At 47.3% G+C, this 25,280-nt stretch overlaps 2 protein-coding genes across 2 annotated transcripts in view; one reads left to right on the top strand and one right to left on the bottom strand.

The window, feature by feature from the left end:
• The window catches only part of XRCC6 (X-ray repair cross complementing 6), a 54,303-nt gene extending 50,433 nt beyond the window's left edge, over positions 1–3,870 (bottom strand). The window contains exon 1 of the mRNA XM_077278599.1: positions 3,733–3,870. The gene's annotated coding sequence lies outside the window, so the exon portion shown is untranslated. The remainder of the gene's footprint in view (positions 1–3,732) is intronic.
• Positions 3,871–3,908: 38 nt separating this feature from the next.
• On the top strand, positions 3,909–20,705 carry DESI1 (desumoylating isopeptidase 1). The gene is made up of 6 exons (XM_077278600.1): positions 3,909–4,159; positions 4,379–4,400; positions 5,518–5,587; positions 7,556–7,665; positions 14,756–14,878; positions 16,547–20,705. Exons 1-6 carry the CDS (start codon positions 4,069–4,071, stop codon positions 16,638–16,640), a joined length of 510 nt encoding a protein of 169 aa, XP_077134715.1. The 5' UTR covers positions 3,909–4,068; the 3' UTR covers positions 16,641–20,705.
• The last annotated feature ends 4,575 nt before the right edge of the window (positions 20,706–25,280 follow it).

The raw sequence follows: 25,280 nt of genomic DNA on the forward strand, positions 1-25,280 counted from the left end.
TTTTGAGCCTTCATACTGACTTCTGCTGTAAAGTACAGAGCGTTTTCTGTGCAGAAAATATCGGAAGAACGATCAGATCACTTCATTTAACAGATTGGCGTCTCATTAAACCTGAAGAGATTAAACAAAACCCTGAAGTCATCTTCACCTAGAAATGCGCATGTTCATTCTATTGCACTTTCTTAGTGATTTTTCAGGAGGCTTCTGAACGGAGTCTGCATGAAAAAGTGGCGCCCTCAGAATGCGCTGTTTTTCCATTTGATTAATCTACCTTTGCTAATGGAGTATGATCCCTGCTGGGCGTACTGAGGACGACCAGCCCACGGCTCTCACTAGTATTGTTCCTAATGATTAGCACACACAGGCCCTGTAGCTATCTGTACAGGCTGTATTTCATAGTGCCCCTGCCAAATAGTGCTTGAATCCACCAATATACAAGATATGCCATTGGCTGGCAGACATACCATAGAACACGTGTACATCACTATAGACTGCAGAGTCCATGCACATTCCCTTACTATCAAGCCCAAGGAAGTGAGTATCCATGTACATGGGGTAAGTGCTTCTTCCCTAAATGTCATACTATTTCATGTCCAGTCCCCATCTAACAGGGAAAGGATACTCAAATTACATTTTTTTTTTTATACAATATTCAAACCGTTGGACAATCCTGTCTCTGCACCTCGTCCTTTTTGGAACGTGCACTTTGTACGTTTAGACTGAAGGCAGCAAAACCACTCAAGGAGTAAAAAAAAACACGTGAAATAAAGCAGCATGTGTTCCACCTTAATTCCTTGCGGTATCCCTCCCCCCCCCCGGTTACTCCAATGACGTAGGCCGTGCCATCTGATGAAGCCTCCATCTCACCATTCCTTGGTCACAGAGCCCTTACATAGCCTGCAGGTGTTTTGAGTTACTGTCCTGTTGCAACACAAACCATTAGGTGCAGACCAGGTGGGATGGCATGTGGCTGTTTTCAGTTTGGAATAACCCCCCACTGTTGTGAGTTAAACACTCCTATACCATCACACCTCCCCCTCCACGCTCCATAGTGGCGCCCCACATGTAGAAACCATCCACTCACCTACTCTGCATCTCACAAAGACCAGGTGGTTGGCACAAAATTAATGACATTTTGACTCATGGGACCAGAGTACAGCTTTCCACTGATCAGAACGTCCAGTCCAGGTGTTACTTGCCCAAACAAGTGTCTTCTTGCTTGCAGTCCTCTGTAGCTGTGACGACAGGCTTCTCGCAGCCTCCTCTGGCCAATTCATGTTGACAAGTCTACTACTGAAAAGCAGTGCATCATTTAAGTTTGCCATTTCTGAGGCTAGCAACACTGATTAACTTGTCCTCTGCTGCAGAGGTAATTCTTGGTCTTCTTTTCCTTGGGTGGTCCTCATGCCTGCCAATTTCATCAAAGTGACTGATGGTTTTCCTGCCTGCACATTTTTTTTTAATATTATTATTATTAGTATTTTTATGATTCATTACCAAAGCTCTATTTTCCTGACTTAAGAATACCTTCAATGTTCTAGCAATTCTTCCAAATTGACTGATATTCATGTTTTAAAGTAATGATGGCCTGTTTCCTGCTACTTAGTTGAGTGGTTGTTGCCATATTCTTGCACAGACCAGGTGTGGAATAAGGCTCGGCGCTGTATGGACCTGCGCACCAACACTGCCTCTGCAATACACACCTGAAGGCTGCAGACTCCTACACCTGGACTCTGAGGAGGCATTCCTACTCCCTGGAGGCCACTGGGGAAGATTACCAGGAGAAGCTGCTTGAGAGAATGCCAGGAGGGTGTAAATCAGTCTCCAGAGTAAATCGGCGGAATATAAGGTGTAACACGTACTCTGCCTTGTTACCCACGTTTCTTTATTGCCACATTGTCCTTCCTGGTTTTGCAGCCTGAAGTCTGAATCTACAATGTTCACTTTCCAATAAGAACAAGGAAACCCAGTGCACGAACAGATCATCACTGTGCGGTGTGTGAGCGTCCCTGTATAATGTGCACATAGTCTGTGTATCCCCCACATACGGAGGCAGGATACACCTGTTATCTGTCCCTCCTTCTATAACATGCGCCTTCCCATGTTATTCCATGTGGAGGCCTCTCAGGAAGCTCAGGATACAAATTATGTAGTGGATTTTTTTTTTATTCATCCCTTTTGTGTTGGGCGCAGACTGCCGGCTCCAGAGCAACTGTAGACTGCGAGAGCACCAGTAGGAAGTGCACCGCCACCAGCAGTGAAGCACCAGTAGGGAGTGCACCGGTAGTGGGTGCACCAGCAGTGAGAGCACCAGTAGCGAGAGCACCATCACCGAAAGCACCAGTAGAGAGTGCAGCGGCACCGAGAGCACCGGTAGGGAGTGCACCGCCACCAGCTGTGAAGCACCAGTAGGGAGTGCACCGCCACCAGCAGTGAAGCACCAGTAGTGAAGCACCAGTAGGGAGTGCACCGGTAGTGGATGCACCAGCAGTGAGAGCACCAGTAGCGAGAGCACCATCACCGAAAGCACCAGTAGAGAGTGCAGCGGCACCGAGAGCACCGGTAGGGAGTGCACCGCCACCAGCTGTGAAGCACCAGTAGGGAGTGCACCGCCACCAGCAGTGAAGCACCAGTAGTGAAGCACCAGTAGGGAGTGCACCGGTAGTGGGTGCACCAGCAGTGAGAGCACCAGTAGCAAGAGCACCATCACCGAAAGCACCAGTAGAGAGTGCAGCGGCACTGAGAGCACCGGTAGGGAGTGCACCGCCACCAGCAGTGAGAGCACCGGTAGGGAGTGCACCGGTAGGGAGTGCACCAGCAGTGAGAGCACCAGTAGCAAGAGCACCATCACCGAAAGCACCAGTAGAGAGTGCAGCGGCACCGAGAGCACCGGTAGGGATTGCACCGCCACCAGCAGTGAGAGCACCAGTAGGGAGTGCACCACCACCAGCAGTGAAGCACCAGTAGGGAGTGCACCGGTAGTGGGTGCACCAGCAGTGAGAGCACCAGTAGCAAGAGCACCATCACCGAAAGCACCAGTAGAGAGCGCAGCAGCACCGAGAGCACCGGTAGGGAGTGCGAGCACCGGTAGGGAGTGCACTGCCACCAGCAGTGAGAGCACCGGTAGGGAGTGCACCACCACCAGCAGTGAGACCACCGGTAGCAGGTGCACTGGCAGGGAGAGCACCAGCAGTGACAGCACCGGTAGCGGGTGCACCGGAAGTGACAGCACTGGTAGCGGGTGCAGGGGCAGTGACAGCACCGGTAGCGGGTGCAGGGGCAGTGACAGCACCGGTAGCGGGTGCAGGGGCAGTGACAGCACCGGTAGCGGGTGCAGGGGCAGTGACAGCACCGGTAGCGGGTGCAGGGGCAGTGACAGTACCGGTAGCGGGTGCAGGGGCAGTGACAGCACCGGTAGCGGGTGCAGGGGCAGTGACAGTACCGGTAGCGGGTGCAGGGGCAGTGACAGTACCGGTAGCGGGTGCAGGGGCAGTGACAGCACCGGTAGCGGGTGCAGGGGCAGTGACAGCACCGGTAGCGGGTGCAGGGGCAGTGACAGCACCGGTAGCGGGTGCACTGATGACATGGAACTCAGCAGATCACAAAGCTCTTTCTAAACAAACCGCGCACACGCGCGCCTGACCGAGCGGGTGACTACACAGGCAGCTCCCAGGTAACACTGCGGTCGCGCTCGGTGCTGGGCAGTGGCACGGTATGTCAGGGAGGACTCACCGCCTCCTGTACGCGCCGGTCTCTTCCTGGACCCTCCAGCAGAGTACGTCACTACCCGGCGACAGCACTAGGGGGCGTGGTATGATGCATCAGCACGTTTGGCTCCTGACACATCGCTGCCCTGATTGGTCATGACATAGCAAATAGGAGTGTCCTACAGGAAAGTGTCCGGCATCCTCCGGTTTGCGTGCTGTGGCATCCTTGCTGGCTACTTTGATTGGCTGGGCTCACCGCAGTGGGCGTGTCCAACAAAGAGTAAGCTCGCCTTGTGTTACCGGGCTGTCAGACAGACGGTGCTCCCGGCCCGCGGTGACTGTGAGGATTCGTAGCGCCACCATGGAAGACACCCTCAGTCCACAGCCTGTGCAGCTCTACGTGTACGACCTGTCGCGGGGCCTGGCTCGCCGCCTCAGCCCGGTCATGCTCGGTACGTCGTGCGCTTGTAGAAATGTCATCTGAATGGATCTGTCCGGGGACAGGTGATGTGATTAGCGCGGACTGCTGGGGTCGTGCTGCTCGGTGCTGCCACCTGCTGGTGGAATGTGTCCTTGGCAGTCAGGTGTGGGGAATCCTAGAATTCGTCCTTCGGGGCCGGTACTGTGCGGTGTGAGCCCGGATCTGACATCTTGTGTTCTGCTTCTTCTAGGTAAACAGCTGGAAGGCATCTGGTGAGTGTCAGCATCACTGTGCGCGGCTCTGGCCTGTGCTGCATGGGTCACTACATTGATGGATTTAGGGTGCACCCACGCGTGTCCGGGGGCCCTGTGCCGGGTCCGGGGGCCCTGTGGCGGTGGTGGGTCAGGGGGCCCGGTGCCGCCCTCGCTCTCCGTGCTAGTGCCAGGCCTTGTAGCCATGACTGTCCATCAGCAATGACAGGGTGATGAGCTTCTGACAGGCAGTACTTAGTGTAGCCACCAGGTGGCAGAGTTCCGGACTGGTAACAGCACTCACTGAAGCGTCAGATTACAGCTCCTAGTCCTCGTTACTAGCTGCCATTCACAAGACTTTTCAGCATGTTGTAGAGACCCTAATTCCAGCGATGTGTCACTTGCCTGCTTGTTGTTCTTATAAAATCCCTGTTTTCCCTGCTGCAGATCTAGTTGAGCCCTGTATAACCCCACCAACACCACTGTGGCTGCTTTCTCTCACTGCCCAGAAAGCTGTCAGTCGGTGGTGGGGACGGGGTTACACAGAGCAGGCACACTACATGGCATACGACAACCAAGTCTCTAGTGATAATCTCCTGCTGTTCAAACACTTATTTTATTGAAACATCACCACAGCCCAGTAAGTGACACCTCACTGGAATCGGGGTCTCTGACCCATACATCATGCCACGCTATAACATAAGAAAATCCTGCTGACAGATCCCCTTTAGAACTGACCTGTCTCTGTAGACTCGGCACTTCTTCTGTTAAGTTTCTGCGCAGCCATTCAGGGCAGGCGGGGAAGAAATAGATTTGGGGGATTTATAAGATAGGGCCCTCAGCCAGATACCCTTGGAGGCTGTGGACTAATACCTGCAGTGTGGCCATCATCATTTTTTTTTTTTTTCTAGAAACCTGATTAGGAATTTGTCTAGTCACACAGGAAATAGTTTGTGACTTAAAAAGAGTTGTCATGAGTAGGCTCCTGCTGTTAGCCCAGTGTCCAGCAGGGGGAGTATCTGTCTGTGTGCGGTGACGAGGCAGATCATGACCGCGCTGACATAGTCCTCCATACAAGCTGAGAGCCTTACAGGAAATCGGAGAGATAGGAAATGAATCCTTGTTTTGTGTTTTGCAGGCACACATCTGTTATCGCATTTAAAGAAGAATTCTTCTATGGTGGAGGAGGCATCACTAGCTGTGTGCCGGTAAGGGCTGATGGACAGCTTTTAATAATTGTCAAAAAGTCACATATATATATATATATATATATATATATATATATATATATATATATATATATATATATATATATATATATATATATATATATATATATATATATATATATATTGCAGTCTTGTGTTGCTTAAGCAAATCACAACCAATAAGTAAGTACACCCTAGGGCCGCATTCACACTTGCAGAGTTTTTTTCTGCTGCAAGCCAAGACCGTCAAAAGAGAAATTGTAAAGGAGCGTTGTGCCCTTTTTATGTTTTAGACCCATAGCTGGCTTGGATTTACAAATACTCATGCAATATTCTGACCAAAATAAACCGTCTAATGATTTCCCATCCATTCTAGTTTTGCTGAATCTTTACACTGATCGGTAATCTCTGCCTTTCAGGAGCACTAACTTAGTTTTCCTCTCCTCGTAGCTGTAGGAGGCGGCCATTTGTTGTCTTTCGTAGAGCTTCGTCCCATTGTGTGATCGCTGGTCCAGATCTCTGCACACCTTCTGTAGCTCTGTTACAGCTTCCTATTGCGCCCCCTGCTGGATTGATGGGGTGTTAGAGGGCCACCACCTTCTGCCTAACCACTTACATGGTCACTATTCTCTGTGGGTGCTAGAGCGTGATCGTAAAAATTCCCAGCAAATATTGAAACTATACAATGAACACCCACGTTTATTAATTACTCATCTTACATCAGTTTTTTTTGTGTAAACTGAGATGTGAAAAGCCACAATTTGCACAAAAATGTGAAGCTTTTCCCTGTACTTACTAGTTAACCATACGCACTTCTCTGCTTTTTTATCATCACGTAATTGGCATGGTCTACAAGATTCAGACAGATTTAGTAAAAAGAATCTCACCAGGTTTTTGCTATGTAATCTGAGACCACCATGATGTAGGGACCGAGACCCTGATTCCAGTGATGTCACTTACTCGACTGCTTGCTTTCATTTTGATAAAATCCCTGTTTTCTATGCTGCAGATTTAGCAGTGCTCTAAATGCTGAGCTGTGTATAACCACACCCACACCATTGATTGGCAGCTTCCTGTGTGCACTGTGCGTAGGCAGAAAGCTGTCAATCAGTGGTGTGAGTGGGGGTTATACATAGCGAGATGACTACATGGCACGAGACAACTAGTCCTGTAGTGATTTACTGCTGACAACACTGAGTTTATTAAAACTGCAACACGCGGCCTAGTAACACATTGACACGTTGCTAGAATCAGTGTCTCTGTCCCTACATTCTGCTGCTCTCAGATTACATAGTAAAAATCTGCTGACACTTTCCCTTTTTCAAAAAATCTAGTACATGGAAACATTTTTGACACAAATTTACTATTGCAGTTAGTGGCCTTCAACCTTATTTTTTGCGCTTTTAGACAGTCTTAGTCTAATTTAAAGTGACCCTGACGGCTGATACATGCTGCCTGTAAATCAGGAAATGTACATCTCCCTGGCTGTGTGACCTCAGCCATGTATATTTCACTGTGAAAGAGAGAAAACGTACTTTACAAGTCGTTCAAGAAGCAAGCCGCCCGGGAGACTTGCTGGCTGGTCCCTGCCAGTGACTGATGGGTCTAGATACCTGTGACTCCAGGGCAGCGGATGGGCAGGACCCGCCGGGGGCCCATCTACTCGTCCGCTGTGCGGTTCGGGCCCCGGAGGCTTTGTCATCTCCACCGTTGCAGCGTTTCAGAGTCGGACGTACCTGGCTGAGATCATCGCCCCGTGATACACGCAGACCGTGCAGCATATATCTGTGTCTGGATCCCTTTAACAATGGTGTGAATGGCTTCTCCCTTATCGTGATGGCTGACTGCATCCTGAATCCTCGTCTTACAGAACTGCAGAAAACATTGTCACTGCTTCAAAAGTTTGATGGTCATTGAACTGGTGAGATTAATTTTTCTTCCTTGTTACTTTTAATTCTTTCTTCTTAGGGGGGAACCATGTTGGGGGAACCAGACAATGTCATAGAGCTGGGGACCACTGAAGTGACAGAGGAGATCTTTCTAGAGTACCTGTCGTCTCTGGCAGAGTCTGGCTTCAGGTGGGCAGCACTGTTTGTCCCCGTATCCCCGCCGCCCTGTGTCTGTGTCAGGACTTAAGTTGCCAAGAATTTCTTAATCGCACAAATCCCCCAGGCCGGGAAGGTCGCGAGTACCACCCGCTCTCTGCTGCCCCCTACCGTCCAGACACGATTGGCTGACGATCAATGGAGAAGGCCCCAGGCCGTTCACACCACTAGGTTATCAGAAAACTGACGGTGAGCGTATGGTGTATATACACCTCCAGATTCTGGCATTTGGAATGTGTGTGTATATACCCCCGAATGGTCACCGCTAACTCCACGATGGCCCGTAATTTACAGAACAGAAGGAACAGAGCTATTAAATGTTATATTAATCCATAGGGAGGCCATGTTTGTGAAAAATATACCAGAAATGTTACAAGGAGGAGAAAACAATACAGCATTAACAGGTACATAAAATAAAAGGGATTATCAGGAGAACTTACCACACCAATCGCAGAGACGATTCAGTGTAGCCGAAGGAGAGCGCTTCGCTAGAGGCCGTCAGTAAACGGGATTCATGCATACAGGGGGGTGTAGCTCTCTACAGGAACACACATCATAACCGAGCTTGGTCTTTTCTCAGATCCTGAGTCCCACCTACACCCCCCTGTGATTACCTCACATGGGCCACGTTGTAGGTCGGTCTCAGCCCTTCATGTCTTTAGGAAATCCCAACTTATGCCATAACTCCTCTCCGGACGGCCGCAGAAGCTTGAGAGTGATGTCATAGTTTCTGGGAATTTATATTTTTGGGGATTTTATCTATACTTGGAGACCAAACATGGCCTAGCTGCTGGCGGTTATATGGCCCTTATGGCTTTGGGGCCTTTTGGTGGGGATTATATTTATGAAAAAATCTATATCTGTTTCCATGGTTAACCCCGATGCAGACACTTTACATCTCATTAATATCGGATGTATAGAGATTCCCATATTCTATTTTTTTTTTCGGAGACATACTGTCTGAGCTGCAGTGACTTAGCGTCACCTGAATTCAACATGCAATTCTTGTAGACAAAAGGGATCCACTGTCCTGTTTATGGCTAAGCTCCATGACTATGGCTATATCTAATGGGTGTGAGATTTTCCTTTAAGCCGCCCAAAACCTAATAAGCCTTTTCCTGTCTCTGCATAATACACCTCCTCGTTCAGTGACCTGGGCATAAAGAGGACTCCTTGCATTTTAGTTAAGATGGTTCACATCTCTTTGTATATTTCATTTTACATGACAGGAGCTGAGGGCTAGCTCCTGTTTCCTTATTGCAAAGAGAAGAGGGGAAAAAAGGGAGGGGGGATGTAAGGGACCTCCAGAGATTTTTTTAATATATTCTATGACACTCTGCATTGCTGAAGCAGAGTTCACATGTCCAGTCATCTCATCTTTGTGAATCGGATCCAGTAAATAAGATGACCGGATCACTTTCAAACTGATCCCTCTAATAAGTTATGCATTCACATTTACTTCAATGATTTAAAGCGCCACTTCGGAATTCATTTGTTACTTTCACTGCCAGAGTGGTATCACTAATGGATGTTCCCTGTCCCTAGTAATATACTTACCAGCCGCTGTCTTCAGCTTTTCCTGGCGCTGCTGCGGCACCGTTCTGCCATCTTGTAACTGCAGCTCCTAACTGACCGGTAACAAGCTCTGTGTAAGTATATGGGACCCTCATTGCGGCTCTCATAGTCTTAGATTGAGTTATGATGTCCGACTCGCCCAGCAAGGAAGCACTGCAGCGATCCGACAGGTCACAACCTGCAGAGGACAACTGGAACTGATAACAGAAGACGGCAGCTGGGGGGTATAATACTAGTGGCAGGGAACATATTAGTGATACCCCTCTAGCGGTGACATAAAAAAATGCTGGAGTGGTGCTTTAATAAAGGCATCCAGGGGCAATCCTTTTTTATCTGGCAAAAAAAAATTGTTGTATCTTCGTAACATTTTAGTCCGACAAAAAACTAATTTCTCCAAGATGCATTTGTTAAATGATTGAAATCTATGTGAATGGATTAGTTTTAAAGTTGATCAGTTTGAAAGTGATCCTGTCGATTTTAACTTACAGAGTCCATTTTTAAAGGGGTGATTAATAGACATTTGATTTTGAAGCCTGTACTTTCCGCCTCGGTGCGTTGAGTGCCCTCATGTTCCAGATTTCTGTAATATTGATTGTCATTTCTGACCATAAGACTGCTGTTATAAGATTAGTAGATGGTGGCCCGATTCTAACACATCAGGTATTCTAGAATATGTATGTAGTTTATTTATGAAGATTTTAGAATAATACATTGAATACACAGGATTTGGCCGGCCGGGCGCGACCAATTAGCGGAGCGTGGTTCAAATCCCGCGCCAATTCGCGGCCGGACTGCACCTGTCGCTGATTGTTCGCGGCCAGCTACGTAGTAAATAGCACAGCCACGTAGTACATAGCACAGCCACGTAGTATATAGCACAGCCCACGTAGCATATAGCACAGCCCACGTAGCATATAGCACAGCCCACGTAGCATATAGCACAGCCCACGTAGCATATAGCACAGCCCACGTAGCATATAGCACAGCCCACGTAGCATATAGCACAGCCCACGTAGCATATAGCACAGCCCACGTAGCATATAGCACAGCCCACGTAGCATATAGCACAGCCCACGTAGCATATAGCACAGCCCACGTAGCATATAGCACAGCCACGTAGCATATAGCACAGCCACGTAGCATATAGCACAGCCCACGGAGTGTATAACACAGCTCATGTAGTATATAACAGCCCACACACGCAGTGTATAGCACAGCTCATGTAGTATATAACATCCCACACACGCAGTGTATAGCACAGCCCACGCACACAGTGTATAGCAATGTGGTTATCATATCCCTAAAAAAAAAAGAATTAAAATAAAAAATAGTTATATACTCACCCTCCGTCGTCCCCCCGGATCCAGGCGAGGCGGTTACCGATGCTCCTCGCGACGCTCCGGTCCCAAGAGTGCATGGCGGTCTCGTGAGATGATGACGTAGCGGTCTCGCGAGATCGCAATGCATGGAGCGGTCACCGGAGCATCGCGAGGAGCGGGAAAGGCCTGTTCTGGATCCGGGGGGCTGACGGACGGTGAGTATAGAACTATTTTTTTTATTATTTTTAACATTAGATCTTTTTACTTTTGATGCTGCATAGGCAGCATCAATAGTAAAAAGTTGGTCACACAGGGTTAATAGCAGTGTTAACGGAGTGTGTTACACTGTGGCATAACACGGTCCGTTAACGCTGCCATTAACCCTGTGTGAGTGCTGACTGGAGGGTATTATGGAGCGGGCACTGACTGCGGGGAGTATGGAGCTGCCATTTTGCCGCCGGACTGTGCCCGTCGCTGATTGGTCATGGCTGTTTTGCCACGACCAATCAGTGACTTGGGATTTCCGTGACAGACAGAAGGACAGACAGAAAGATGGAAGTGACCCTTAGACAATTATATAGTAGACTAGATTGTGGCCCGATTCTAACGCATCGGGTATTCTAGAATATGCATGTCCCCGTAGTATATCGACAATGATGATTCCAGAATTCGTGGCAGACTGTGCCCGTCGCTGATTGGTCGAGGCAACCTTTATGACATCATCGTCGCCATGGCAACCATTATGACATCTACGTCGATACTGTGCCCGTCGCTGATTGGTCGAGGCCTGGCGGCAGACTGTGCCCGTCGCTGATTGGTCGAGGCAACCTTTATGACATCATCGTCGCCATGCTGTGCACGTCGCTGATTGGTCGAGGCCTGGCGGCCTCGACCAATCAGAGACGCGGGATTTCCAGGACAGACAGACGGAAAAACCCTTAGACAATTATATATATAGATATTCTTTTATATAATTATTAGTGATGAACGAGCGTGCTTGGATAAAGTGTTATCTGGGCATGCTCGGCTGATGGTCAAGTGTCTACGGTGTGCTCGAAGAATATGTTCAAGTCCCCACAGCTGCATATCTCATGTCTGTTAGCCACATCACATGCAGGGATTGTCTTACAAACAGGAAACCCCGACATGTTTTGTGGCTGTCTAAAAGCCTGAGACATTCAGCCACGGGGACTCAAACATATTTTTTTAAGTCACTCGGATAGCACTGGAGCATGCTCAGATAACACCTTATCCCAGTATGCCGACTGTTGCCCACATTCCCCAGTGATCCTGGAGAAGGGTTTTTCAGAGGTTCAACAAACCGTGACAGGAAGGAGGGTATAAATTACCATTAATCGGTGCTCTCGTTTAATCACCGCTGCTCCAGCCCCGAGGAAACAAACACAAACTAGGAGCACTGGGGCGGCAGTAAAATTGGAGTAAGGAGTTCTGCCCTCTCTGGTCATGACCTGCAGCCTGGGCTATGAAGTGGTATGAAGTTCAGATAATCCAGGGTGCGGTTTATTTGTGACGGACTTTTACTATCACACAGGGGGCAGCAGGTTAGTACAGGCTCCTTAGCCATTGCATGAAATTCCTTCTCGGAGGACACATTTTTGTAGGATCTCCGAAAAATAAAACGGCAGCAAATGTTAGAAAATAAAAATGACCTAATCTCTCCCCAGCAATCCAGCGCTGTCCTCCCAATCAGTGCTCCCAGCAGTCTCATGCTGTACGTCACCGGCATCCACTCCTCAGCACTGGACCGTAATGCCGATAGTACAGCAAGTGGCTACTGATTGGCTGCAGCGGTCACATGCCGAGTTTTGCAGTACAAAGACTAGGAGGACTACTAGATCAGTAGTTTGGTCACCAGAGGAAAGAAAATAGCAGTGTTGTTTGTTCATAACATTTACTGCTATGGGTATTATTTATTATTATTATTAGTATTATTATTATTATTATATTTTTAAAGAATTTAGATAAAGGGAACCTAACATTTTGTTTTTCCTGTCCCAAACTAATGCCATGTGTGTAAAGACGCTGTAATGCCTATTGCATCGATACTTTTATTGTAGACATCTGGGTTTATGGTTTACATAATCTGATTGTTGAATTGTAATGCACAAGTGCGGCGGTCGGACACTACTCTCACAGCTCTGCCGCCTCCCTGCCCTAGTCTTCTGCCCGCCTCCTGTCAGTGAGTGACAGGTCACTCTTCTTTCAGTGACCTTCCTCCTCTGCCTGAGATCTAGTGCAGGTGTCATCGTTCCCTGGGGCGGTGCATGCGCAGTAAGGTCTTGATGAAGATTCTCAATGCCTGTTAGACGGCCATAGTTTGCAGATTGTACCGGACAGTCTTCTTCACAAGGACAACCGGCACAGGAATGAGCAGCAGAAGAGAAAGAAGAGGAACCTGTCAGTCTCTGATGAGATTGGTGGAGGGTGGGGAGCAGGGCAGAGAGGCAGCAGAGCTGTAAGTGTAATGTCTAGCGTAAACCTAGATTCCTAATATAAAGGTGCCACAAACACGGTCCTCTCTCAGCCTCCATGATGTCCTTTGCAGCTCAATCTCGCATTTGCCCCTCACTCAGGCTAAAGATTGAGCACAACACGTACCCCCAGCCAGTCCACACGCCCAGGACGCTCAATGCTGCCACCACTTACCGAAAGGGCGGTAGGTCCAATGTCACGCACACAATGCCCTCCCTGCCCGCAGGCCACACACAGGTCTCATGTACAAGTATCACTTAGGCTTTATGTCAGGGGTGGGGAACCTCCGGCCCCAGGGCCATTTACGGCTCTCGATGACCTTTTATCAGGCCCCTGGGCAGATTCTCAGGGACCACATTCTTGGGCAGGGAGCTGTATTTTGATTGCCTCAAGCTCATTAATTTCTTCTTGCTCTGTTAGCACACACACGCAGTGTTCACTACTGAACAATGAAGGACATGCAATCAAAGATTACGTCCTGACACCAGTGCCAGAGTCAGCATGTACTTTGTGGTCTGTACGGCTCCCGAAGGATGGAATAAATATCCAAATGGCCCTTCGCAGAAAAAAAAGATTCCCCTCCCCTGCTATATGTAGACTCTTAGATGCTGTAGGGTAACGAGGCTAAGCTAGCAAAGTTTTAGGCTTTAATAACGACAGAGACACAGTCCAGCATTGGGGATGGGGTGGGACGTTATTTCCTGGGTCCCCCCCATGGGGAGGGTTCTTCATTGTACATGCACACCACACCTTACCCCCTTCATCCATCAAATGTGAGATGCAATATGAATGGATATCAACTTTGTGTGAGAGATGTTACGGTCACAGGATGACTCTCATTTGAGGTATCTGCCATTTCCTTCCACTACATTACTCTCTGCGTTACCATAGTAAAGGTGGTGTGTGAGGTGTCAGAGGTGGACGTCAGGTGCTAATTGTGTTCCCACAAAGCCGGACGAGGGAGACCTTTATTTCACATGGATCCTTAGACGTTTAGGAGTCTGTATAAGATATGGGGATTTAGAGCCGACTAATATTTTTCCACAAAATAATACATAAATTACACTGACCTGTATTCACTACTACAGGTAAGGATGTAATCGGAGTCACCACTCCTGTACATTCATGGCATCAGTGTGGGGGAGAAAAACCTGATAACAGGTTCCTTTTTAAGGGTTTACAGATATTGCGCACCATAAAAAAATAGTATTGGCATCTACAGTAACAAAACTATTGGCTGTGATCACAACATTCGTATGCAGTAGGAATTCCTTTAATGTAATGTCTGACAAGTTTGCCATAAACTGCACCTGTCCTGTACAGACATTCCCTGCAGGACCGCATCAGGCGCCCTCCGGCACTGCGTGGCTCGGGCGCCCCTCCGGCACTGCGTGGCTCGGGCGCCCCTCCGGCACTGCGTGGCTCGGGCGCCCCTCCGGCACTGCGTGGCTCAGCTGATCACTATACAGAGCAGGCAGAACTTACAGATCTTGTTTTTTCCAAACCTGTGGAAGTTTGTCTCCCCTACTACAAAAGAAATTTACTGGAAAACTCCTCCAGGTCTGATCCCTTTCAGGGTTTGTTCACTTTTGCTGCTCCTATTGTCATGTTTGTCATCTTCATTCACAAGCCATGCTAGTTTTTATAGCCGCTGTTATATTCTGTGTTCACCACAGTGGGGAGTCCTACCATTTGTTTGATCACAACTGCAACACATTTAGCAATGAAGTCGCTCAGTTTCTGACAGGGAGGAAGATTCCCTCATATATCACCGAGCTGCCTTCTGAAGTCCTGTCTACGTGAGTATATATGTGGTTTGTGGGGTTTTTTGTTTGCTTTTTAGCAATTTGTTAACATGATAACTTGATATTTATAGAGTGGCCATTAACCACATGATAGACTATTGAGCATTTTAACATATATTTCAAATAGCCGGTATTTTCCCCGGTAACTGTGTGAGCTGCACCACTACTTCATATGGTTTTATTGTGAAAACATGAGCAAAACGCCCATTCGTTGGGTGAGATGATTTTTAAGCAGCCTTTTCAATTGTGTAAAATCCTCAGCACTGCCACCTCTGCCCCACCAGAAACTGACTCCATGAGGATGGTCTGAGTGCCCAACGTCCACAGATGAGGGTTGTGCTCACAGACCAACACCGTGCAGGACGCTTGGCGTTTGCCACAGAACACCAGGATTGGCAAATTCGCCACTGGCACCCTGTGCTCTTCACAGATGAAAGCAGGTTCACACTGAGCACATGTGACAGACGTGACAGAGTCTGGAGACGCTGTGGAGAGCAATCTGCTGCCTGCAACATCCTTCAGCATGACCAGTTTGGCAGTGGGTCAGTAATGGAGTGGGGTGGCATTTCTTTAGAGGGCCACACAGCCCTCCATGTGCTCGTCAGAGGTAGCCTGACTGCTATTAGGTACCAAGATGAGATCCTCAGACCCCTTGTGAGACCATATGTTGGCCCTGGGTTCCTCCTAATGAAGGACAATGCCAGACCTCATGTGGCTGGAGTGTGTCAGCAGTTCCTGCAAGATGAAGGCATTGAAGCTATGGACTGGCCCGCCCGTTCCTCAGACCAGAATCCGATTGAGCACATCTGGGACATCATGTCCCTCACCATCCACCAACGTCACATTGCACCACAAACTGTCCAGGAGTTGGCAGATGCTTTAGTCCTGGTCTGGGAGGAGATCCCTCAGGAGACCATCCGCCGCCTCATCAGGAGCATGCCCAGGCGTTGGCACTTGGAGGCCACACACACTACTGAGCATCATTTCCTTGTCTTGAGGCATTTCCACTGAAGTTGGATCAGCCTGTAATTTGATTTTCCACTTTGATTTTGAGTATCATTCCAAATCCAGGCCTTCATGGGATATTCATTTTGATTTGCATTGATCATTTTTATGTTTTATTGCTCTCAACACATTCCACTATGTAATGAATAAAGATTTACAACTGAAATATATTTCATGAAGTGATTTCTAGGAAGTGGGATTTTAGTGTTCCCTTTATATTTTTCCAGCAATGTATACAGTGCCTTGCTAACGTATTCGCCTCCCTGGAACTTTTCATCCTTTTCCCACATATCTTGCTTCAAACATAAAAATACCAAATGTAAATTTTTGGTGAAGAATCAACAACAAGTGGAACACAATTGTGAAGTTGAACTAAATTTATTGGTTATTTTAAATTTTTGTGAAAATTCAAAAACTGAAAAGTGGGGCGTGCAATATTATTCGGCCCCTTTAACTTAATACTTTAAAATATATATTAAATATTTTTGTTTCTGGGTGCGTTTTGCAGATCATAATTACTTGTGCTGTTTTGTCTTTAAAGGGACATTTCGTAGGCTCCCCGCAGCTTCAGACCTCCACTTTAGCTTGGAAGGAAAACCTTAATTGTGAAAATAATCACTGATTTTACTTTTTATTTCTTTTTTTTTTCCCTTCCAGACCTTTCGGACAAGCCATCCGTCCTCTCTTGGATTCTGTTCAAATTCAACCACCTGGGGGTAACAGCTTTAACAGGCACAATGGACCAAGCTAACCAGGATACGCAGCTCTCCAACGTGGGCAATGACCTGCTTTTTAACTTAATGTACTTTTAATTATTTAATTCTGACCCTAATTTTTCTTTGTTTTATTACATTCACCCTTTGCAGTAGGACATTAGAATATATTCTGAATGTTCTTCGTTGTTTAAGTGGCATCATTAACCCAACATTATATGGCAACAGAACTACGTGTATGGGGCAGAACCCGCAGTCAGGCCATGTCCACTAATGCGGGTTCTCGAACGTTCAGTGATGCATACAGCGCTAGTTTTCCCACTAAAATGACTGACACCTTGGCAGAACGTGACAAACCTTATTTTATGTCAATGTGGTTCATTGGGCGCCGCCGGTGTCTATTGGTCTAGATGTTCATTGTGGTGTCCTACAGAACCTTAGAGGTAAAATAGACTGCCTGCAAAGTCCTTGGTTTTGCCACCTTATTATATTCCCCTCAATTTTATTTTTCCTATAAAACTTACTAGATGAAGGCTCAGAGCTTGTTGAGTTTGTACGCGAGGTTGATATTCTTGAGTGAGTAAGAAGGGGAGAATGTGTTTTTTACAGCATTGCACCGATTTCGGGAGAATGGTTGTTCCCACAGATACTATAGGATGTAAGCTTTCATTCGGGATCCTAGGCCATACAGTATACTAGTTCAGGTTATGTCACATGGCCATAAACCGGAGCCTCGGGCCGATGTGCATACAAACAATCCATGGCCGTTCAGTGTTTTCCGAGCTGCGAGGGCACTTTTTCATCTTGAATGTTGAGCATTTGAACTTTGCTCCTTCATTGTTCAGTAAAGACAGGATGATGAAGTGCAGTAAAATCGTTCTTCAGTGTTTTTTTTCCACATTCACAGAGCAGTTGTTTTTCTGCAAGTTAATTTTTAATGTAAGTTATCTCTCATTTTATTATTCACATTTATTGGCATTTTGTTACTACACGACCTCCATGCTACACTCCCTCATACTGGCACATAGTACGCCACTATATATCACGTGCATTGTGTTGGCCATCTTGATGGTGCGGATGTTTAGTTTGTTGTCAGACAATTTTCTAAGTAGTAAAGAAGCCAGAAAGTTTCACAACTCGACACCCATTTTTCCTATAATTTTAAAAGGAGTCCGTCGCCCCCAAAATGCATTTTAAATAGGTTATACGGTGTTATAGGGGATTTGTCCCCTATAGCAACCATACTAGCACTGTACCTGTTACTGTGCCTAAAAAAAACAAACCTTAAGTCATATGCAGATGAGGAGGGTTCAGTGCACCCCTGGTGTAGCCAAGAGTTTGGTGCAGGGTTATATCTCCTCATTTGCATATTGGGTCGTTCCCCCACTCCTGTTTGCTTCCCAGAGTGAGCATTGCCAGTGTGTGTGTGTGTGTGTGTGTGTGTGTGTGTGTGTGCGGCCATGCGCATTCTCCTCCTGTCTCCTTTCTTCTGGTGTCGTTCATTACACTAATACACCTGGAAGTGTAGCGTCAGAAGAAAGGAGATGGAGTACAACGCATGCGGCCACTACGTGCACACACGGCCGCTCACACACCCTGGCAGCATTTAACCAGTGCTCGCTGTGGGAAGTGGCCACTGTCAGTCAGAAGCAGAGGAAGGGCCCCAGTATGTAAACGAGGAGGCATAACGGTACGCCAAACTCTTGGCCACACCAAGGGTGCACCAAAGCCTCCTCATTTATATATTAACGTACTTTCTCAGGATTTGTGCCAGTAGCGAGCATCGTAATAGTGTGATTGTTATAGGGGCTAAGTCCTCTATAGCACTGTATAGTCCATTTATAATGCATTTTGAGGGTGATGGACTGTAATGTAGTCGCCCCAGAAACCTAGTGTCAGATGGACATTCATAATCCCTCATATTCTGCATACAAAGGATTTTTGCAATTTGGCATAAATGGCCTTCATTACAAAATAAATTCCAGGTCGTTGAGAATATTTTATACTGTGACCGTGTCAGTATGCTACATTGTTGTCAGGAAATAAGATCCTGCTTGTCTTATTGTTCAGATTCCAGGCTAAAAGGCCTAGCTGCTTTATAGCTAATGTTAAGAAACTGATGTTAGAGAGCAATTTATGCAACAGACTATTGTACCCTGATGGGCCAGTCTTCAGTCCCGTCCGGCAGCCATGAGCTGCCTTGTGGCCAATACATATCATTCAGTGTACACCGTCCATGACAGATTTGGTCAGACAACTTTCCATCCACAAAGGTTGTCAGCCGAGTTTTGGAAGATTTCCTAATGGCAGGTTGGGTTAGTTAAGACTAGGAAAATGTATTCCTGCACAACTAGACAGATGTTCCATGTAGTAGTCTATGGGAGCTGTGTGACCATCTCTAGTTGGGGTTGAAATGGAAGTTCATTTGTTGTCACCCGCTTTGACAGATGAGACAATACTGACTCTGAAGGTGGAAAATTCACAATTTAAAAATAAAGTTGATGTGAAAGAAGAAGCTGAGCTTATAGGGGTTGCCTCCTTTCAGAAAAGCTTTTCCTATAAGCGCCATTAGTAGTGAAAAAACAAACTGTATTGTACTCGTAGCATCGGCGCAGACACTGAGCTCCATTATTGGCGTCGGTACTTTCAATATGATGTCTGTACCATAGACATCAGGAGCGTATAGTAAAAGTTTTTCTGAATGGTTACATAGGATTTATCCATGTTGTTCCATCTGAAACATTGTGTGACTCGGTGAGGCTACGTGCCCACAATCAGGAATTGGCAGCGCTTTGGACGCAGTGTATGTTTGCTGCCATCTGTTGATCGCAGGTAATTCCCCATGTGATCACTGAACCGTGCAGATTTACTGCATTCAATACATTTTTATTGATTACATTTATGTTGGGGAGACTGAGCATCTCAGCAAGAGACATTAAAGTGCAACGGTCTGGAAAGACGCGCCGCATGTCCGTCTCCGCGGGCGATCCGCAGGTGTTTGTGCACACGTTTCTAGAAATCCCATCCACTATGATGTAACATTTTGGCTGCTGCGGGTTTGAACTGTGTATTTACGAGTAAGCAGGGTCAAACCCGCAGCAATTCCTGATCGTGGGCACACACCCTAAAGAAGGTTATGGCTGTCCATGTACGATGTGTGAGCCAACAAAATGCAGAATTGGATTATAGTCCTCTTCCTACCAGTTAGTGGGTAACACGAAAAATGAATTGATACATGATTTGTTTTCTCATATTTTCTGGACTGGGAACACTCACTGGACTCCTAACAATTCATTTGCTTGTGGCACGGAAGCGTTTGGTATAGATTATAGAAAATGTAGAGAAGACCTTCAGAATATTACTATTGTAGAACCTATATTTTTTTCCTGTCATTGTATATGAAATGTTGCAGATTGAGTGGAAAAACTGACTTTTGAAGGTTCCTTTAAGTGTATACATTGCTGTTTTATACTGCTAGATCAAGTGTGATCTTTACCCTAGAACACACAACCTTTATTCACGTCATTGAGGTCACACCGCTCCATAGTACATAGCCATAAAGGACTCTGCGTGGTCGTCCAACCTCCTTGCCATGTGCATGAGGCCTTAAACAAGAAAAACAGCAATTGTGGTATCCTGGCTGCCGTCTTCAGTAGCTGCTCGAGCTGTGTGTGAATGGGGACTTCATACCTTCCCATGAACTAACTTTGCACATCTCTTGGAAACACTCATGAGATCGCAGCCTTAGAAGTAGCTGCTACACTTTTACTCTCCTCCTAAATCGACAAGTTGATATTATTGTGAATTTAATCCTATTTTTTTACGATACTAGATCAGCATACGTGGTAACAGATGTCCCCCTTTCCTATGTACTGACATAAGTAAGGGTTAAATACTCTTCTATACATTTATACCTCTTTGTGTCTCATCCTTACAATGTAACAGTGGATGTATTACATCTGGCATGATGTAGTATTACGGTTTATATGTTCTTTGTAATATGCTTTATTTCAGTATCTGTGTGTTATGAACTCATTCCTTATGTATTTTTCCCATGGAAAGATGGGATTTGAATGTATAATAAATATGTTTCACTATCACAATATATGTTCCATTCTTTCCCAGATAGATTTTAATAACCTGTATAAGACTTTCAGCCCAGCAGAACGTCAGCTTAAATCTTAGAGACTGTCCACTACTTTTTGGTGACTACTCAGTAGTAGCCATCCAACCGCGACAAGGTGTAACGTATCGGAATGGTACCCAAGTCTTGTAGTTGACCTCACTATGTGTCAGCAGGTCTTTGCCCACTATGTCACTTATGGAGGCGGTCTGGATTAACATGCCCATAGTCGACGAAGCCCCGTCGCAATCCTTTAAAGAGTTTGTTCATTGGTGAGGCAAGTAGTCCGCTCAATGTATATCTCCTGCCAACTAGTCCTTTACCATAATTGTGCCACTCTGATCCTGACAAGCCTCCTTTACTGCAACACACTTTGCCGAATGTGCCGCCATCTGTGCAGTGACTAAGACAGGACAGTGAGCCCATAATGCAAATATTCATTAGGAAAGGCAGAGGAGATTTGACAGCAGCTCTTAAGTCCCTTTTAGGACAAGCATTGCATGAGCAAGTGGATGAGAGGAAAAAACTTAAATCCCAACAAACAGGCTGTCCATGCATGTGTCAAGCCTGTCACACAGCCGCGACACATGCAGCTGCAGCGCTGATCGACCGGCGCGCTCCAGGAAGCCGGGTTCCCTCTGCAGCTTATTCGGCAAGTGCTATAGCTTGCTGGATAAGAGGGAACCCAAACAAATTCGCTCACTTTTCCTCCTCACTTCATATAGTTCTCAGACGGCTTTTCAATTTATGTTTCCTCTCTGTCAGTGTTTCAGAATAAAACATATCTGGCTGAAATCATGTGGCCAGGCTCTGATTTGTGCCATCTGTGGTTTGGGCAGCATGAATTTAGTGGCAAACTACCTTTAATGGAAATAAGGGAATATTTATCGATCACCCATGACAGTACCACAAGAGAGGGGATCCGCCCACCGAGGACAAGACGCCTTCACACTAAAAAGGCGGCACTTCTTCCTTGCTTCAGTCAGTTTCCTTTCCTTGATAGGGGAATTTTGTGGAGGCATACCTGAGTTAGAAGATAGAAAATGGAGTATTCCTTTCCCAGGGCTGGCCGGTTGGTTCAAGGCTTCTTCTCTGCCGGTGCAGGGTTCCTGGATGCGCCACGGTGGGTTCAAGTGGACTTTCACACATGTGTAGGTGAGTGGCCTCCCCAGGAAGGTGATGGCCTTCTCTGGCATGGCTCATAATGTGGCAGGCGGACTATGATGTGATCCTGCTCCAGTGCTGTCCCACCCGGCTGTAGTGTGGCCGAAACCAGGACGGGGTGGCTGGAAGGGACACGCGCTACATGGCATGTGTGATGACGCAGGCCGGGAGGCAGGCCTGTGTGATGCGGCCGGAGGCGCGCTCCGGATGATGGGCAGGCGCAAGCCAGGAGGCGTGTCTGTGGAACGAGATGTGCCCGGATGACGCAGGCGCACTGTTGCTGACACAGGAGCCACATGTCCCAGAAAAATTTGGGTAGTACCAGTGAGGAACACATAAGCCAGTATAACACTATGCTGGCCCCACTGTTCACATGCTTGCAAGCTCACCTGTCCCCTTTAGGAGAATGGAGACAGATTCTGAGCAATAGTGGAGCGCCCCCACTGCCGCAGGGCCGAGGGGTACCCGGTACCGGGCCTCAGAGTCTCTGTTCTGGGGGGTTGTCACGGTGGCTAGGCCCGGTCCGTGGCCCTGCCTGTCAGGGGGACGTCCGGTGAAAGAGTGGCGAATGATGGTGTAGTTGTGAAGTGCCGGTCGCAGTAAATAACGAGGACACCAGGTTGCAGTCTCTTTACCTCTTTACTGAAGATCTCTGGGTCCGGAATCCGGTTAACCAGGCTGCGCAAGTCCGGCCGGTCCAATGGCACCTCCAGAGTTCTCTTTGCAGGTGGAAATCTGTGCCTTCCTGCTAGCGCTATGTGTTGTGGTCCTTCCCTGCTGTGCTTACGGAAAGTCCCCACAACTGTTGTGTCTGTTTCTCGTGTTCCCTCACAACTCGATTAGATGATGTTCTGCTAATCCTCCGTCCCTCCCGGTGTTATGGTTGGGACGCACCCGTATGACGGGTAGGCTCGGAGCTCTTCCGGGACCCTAGAGTCGCCCCTCTCCACAAGTTGCCCCCTATGTCTTCTTAGGTGATTTAAGTGAGACAGCCCGCCTATGACTGACTGTCCTGCCGTTGGTTTGAAGTATTGCTTGGAGCTAGATATATAAATACTTCCTCGGCGTTCCGGCCGCCGGTTGTGCGCCTCAGTAGGATGTTGCCTCGGTCTTACAGCACGACTCCTACTGGTATTCTCCCTGTTGCTTTGATCTCATTTCTCACTCAGCACAATATATCTCGCTTCTGATCCTTTCTTAGGGCACCGCCGCTATGCTGAGCAGGCACGGTCCCGTGACGTTCTTGTTGCCAGGCCTCTGTCAGGGTCCCAAACCTGACAGAGACCCTACCGAATCTTCCCCCACAACACCCGCTGCCACAAGGTGTTGCCTGGTTCCAACCCAGTCAGCTTTCTGATCCTAACTTCCTGCCTGACCCCCAGTTTACCCACACGGTGAGGAGTGGCCTAATAAATAGCACCCTTAGCTCCCCCTGGAGGCCCGACTGTGAAATGTATTGGTGTATGTGATACCTGGTCAGATGAACTCCTTCAGTGCCATCAGACGTACCGTAGCTCCCCTTAGCGGCAGAGCTTCAGTACTGCAACGACCAGGACTGTGGGGCGCTGCAATAGCTGCTTGTGTAGTAGTAGCCACAGGAGCCTGATAGGAAGCCCTAGGAGCGGGTGGCAATGGAGGCGGTAGCCGGGCCACAGAGAGACGGGGTTTTGCAAAAGATAGCAGATCCAGTCAGTGAAGCTCCAGGAAAGTGGACAAATCTGCAGCCTCCAGAGACCATCTTCCAGCTGAGATGAGTCCTCCCTTTAAACCGATACCATTTGATTGTGTCACGGTGGTAAGTGATCTTTATAAAAGCTCACTTGGTAATGTGTTTTGTTTTTTTTGGTTTTTTTTTCTTGTCATTTATTGCCAGGGAAAGAAATGTGTGGCTAAATCTAAGAGCAAGGAATGTGCACTTTGTAAGATGTTATTACCCGATAACTATCAAAAGAGGCTTTGCCAGTCCTGCATAGGGCAGACCATTGCAGAGATGACTCCTAACTTCACCACTGACCTGAGGTCCATCATCAGATTATGAGGACGACTCCGTCAATACCTCTGCTCCTGCCTCCACTTCAGACAGCAGCTTAGGGCATCATTGTTTTCCGCTTGAAGTGGATAGGCTAATTAAAGTAGTCAGATCCACGATGGGTGTAGTGGACTCTAGGCCGGAAAGATCAGTGCAGGACATTATGTTCCGGGGTCTAGATCAGAAAAAATGTAAAACCGTTCCGTTAAACGAAAGGATCCAGTCTTTAGTCTGGAAATAGTGGAGAAAGCCAGAAAAGAATGGCCCTCTTCCCCATCCTTTCAAAAGGAAACATGCTTTTGACGAGTCCTCTTCATCATTATGAGACAAAGTCCCTAACGTGGATGTGGCAATAACAAAGCCTCTCAAGATGAGCACACCACCACCCGGGGCTTGCATCTGTGGTGACAACCGATGTAAAGTTTGGTTCATTAACCAAGGGAACCACCCTGGACAGGTTTGATCTATCTAGCCACCACTGGAGGGATTGCACCTTGTGTAGTGATAGTCATCCTACCTTCCAGGTGCCCCCTACGGGAGATCTTGTTCTGTAGAATGTCCCATTGTAAGCCTCTGGAATGGAACAGGGCCCACAGAACAGAGGGAAAGCATGATGTTAAATAACCCAGGAGGGACATTGCACCACTAAGGGACATGGAGAGGACTTCCATGGCTTTCAACACTTGATTCTGGATTTTTTCCATTTTATCTACTGGGAGATGACATTCCTGTACCTCCGAGTTCAATAGGAGCCCTAGAAACTCTTGAATTTTGGGGGGCTTTAATCTTGTCTTCTTCAGATTCTGTAGCCAGCCTAGTCCCTTTAGGGTAGTCATCATCTCCTTTAGTTGACTTGTACAATGGTAGAATGACTTGACTGCTACCAGGATGTCACCTAGATTATTATTATTATTATTATTCATTTTTATAGCGCCATTTATTCCATGGCGCTTTACATGTGAAATACGGGGCAAATATAGACAAATACATTAAACATGAGAAAAACAAGGCACACGGGTACATAAGGAGGGAGGACCCTGCCCACGAGGGCTCACAGTCTACAGGGGATGGGTGAGGATACACTAGGAGAGGGTAGAGCTGGTTGTGGGCGGTTCAGTAGGTTCAGGATCACTGCAGGCTGTAGGCTTGTCGGAAGAGGTGAGTCTTCAGGTTCTTTTTGAAAGTTTCTAGATAGGGGATATTCAACATTCTTTTCCCTGAGATGGGCTATCGCCTCTGCAATCACCTTTGTGAAGATAGGAGGAGCTATAGCTAGCCCAAATGGGAGGGCCCTGAATTAAAAGTGCCTGACTACTCCCTCAATGGCTATTACTACCCTGAGGTATTTCTGATGTTCCAGGT

Source organism: Ranitomeya variabilis, chromosome 8, assembly GCF_051348905.1.
Source record: "Ranitomeya variabilis isolate aRanVar5 chromosome 8, aRanVar5.hap1, whole genome shotgun sequence".
NCBI lineage: Eukaryota > Metazoa > Chordata > Amphibia > Anura > Dendrobatidae > Ranitomeya > Ranitomeya variabilis.

Coding starts and splice junctions, on each gene's coding strand:
- DESI1 (XM_077278600.1), top strand. CDS start 4,069: ATGGAAGACACCCTCAGTCCACAGCCTGTGCAGCTCTACGTGTACGAC. Junction 4,160..4,378: donor CCTCAGCCCGGTCATGCTCG/GTACGTCGTGCG, acceptor TGCTTCTTCTAG/GTAAACAGCTGGAAGGCATC. Junction 7,666..14,755: donor CTGGCAGAGTCTGGCTTCAG/GTGGGCAGCACT, acceptor TGTTCACCACAG/TGGGGAGTCCTACCATTTGT.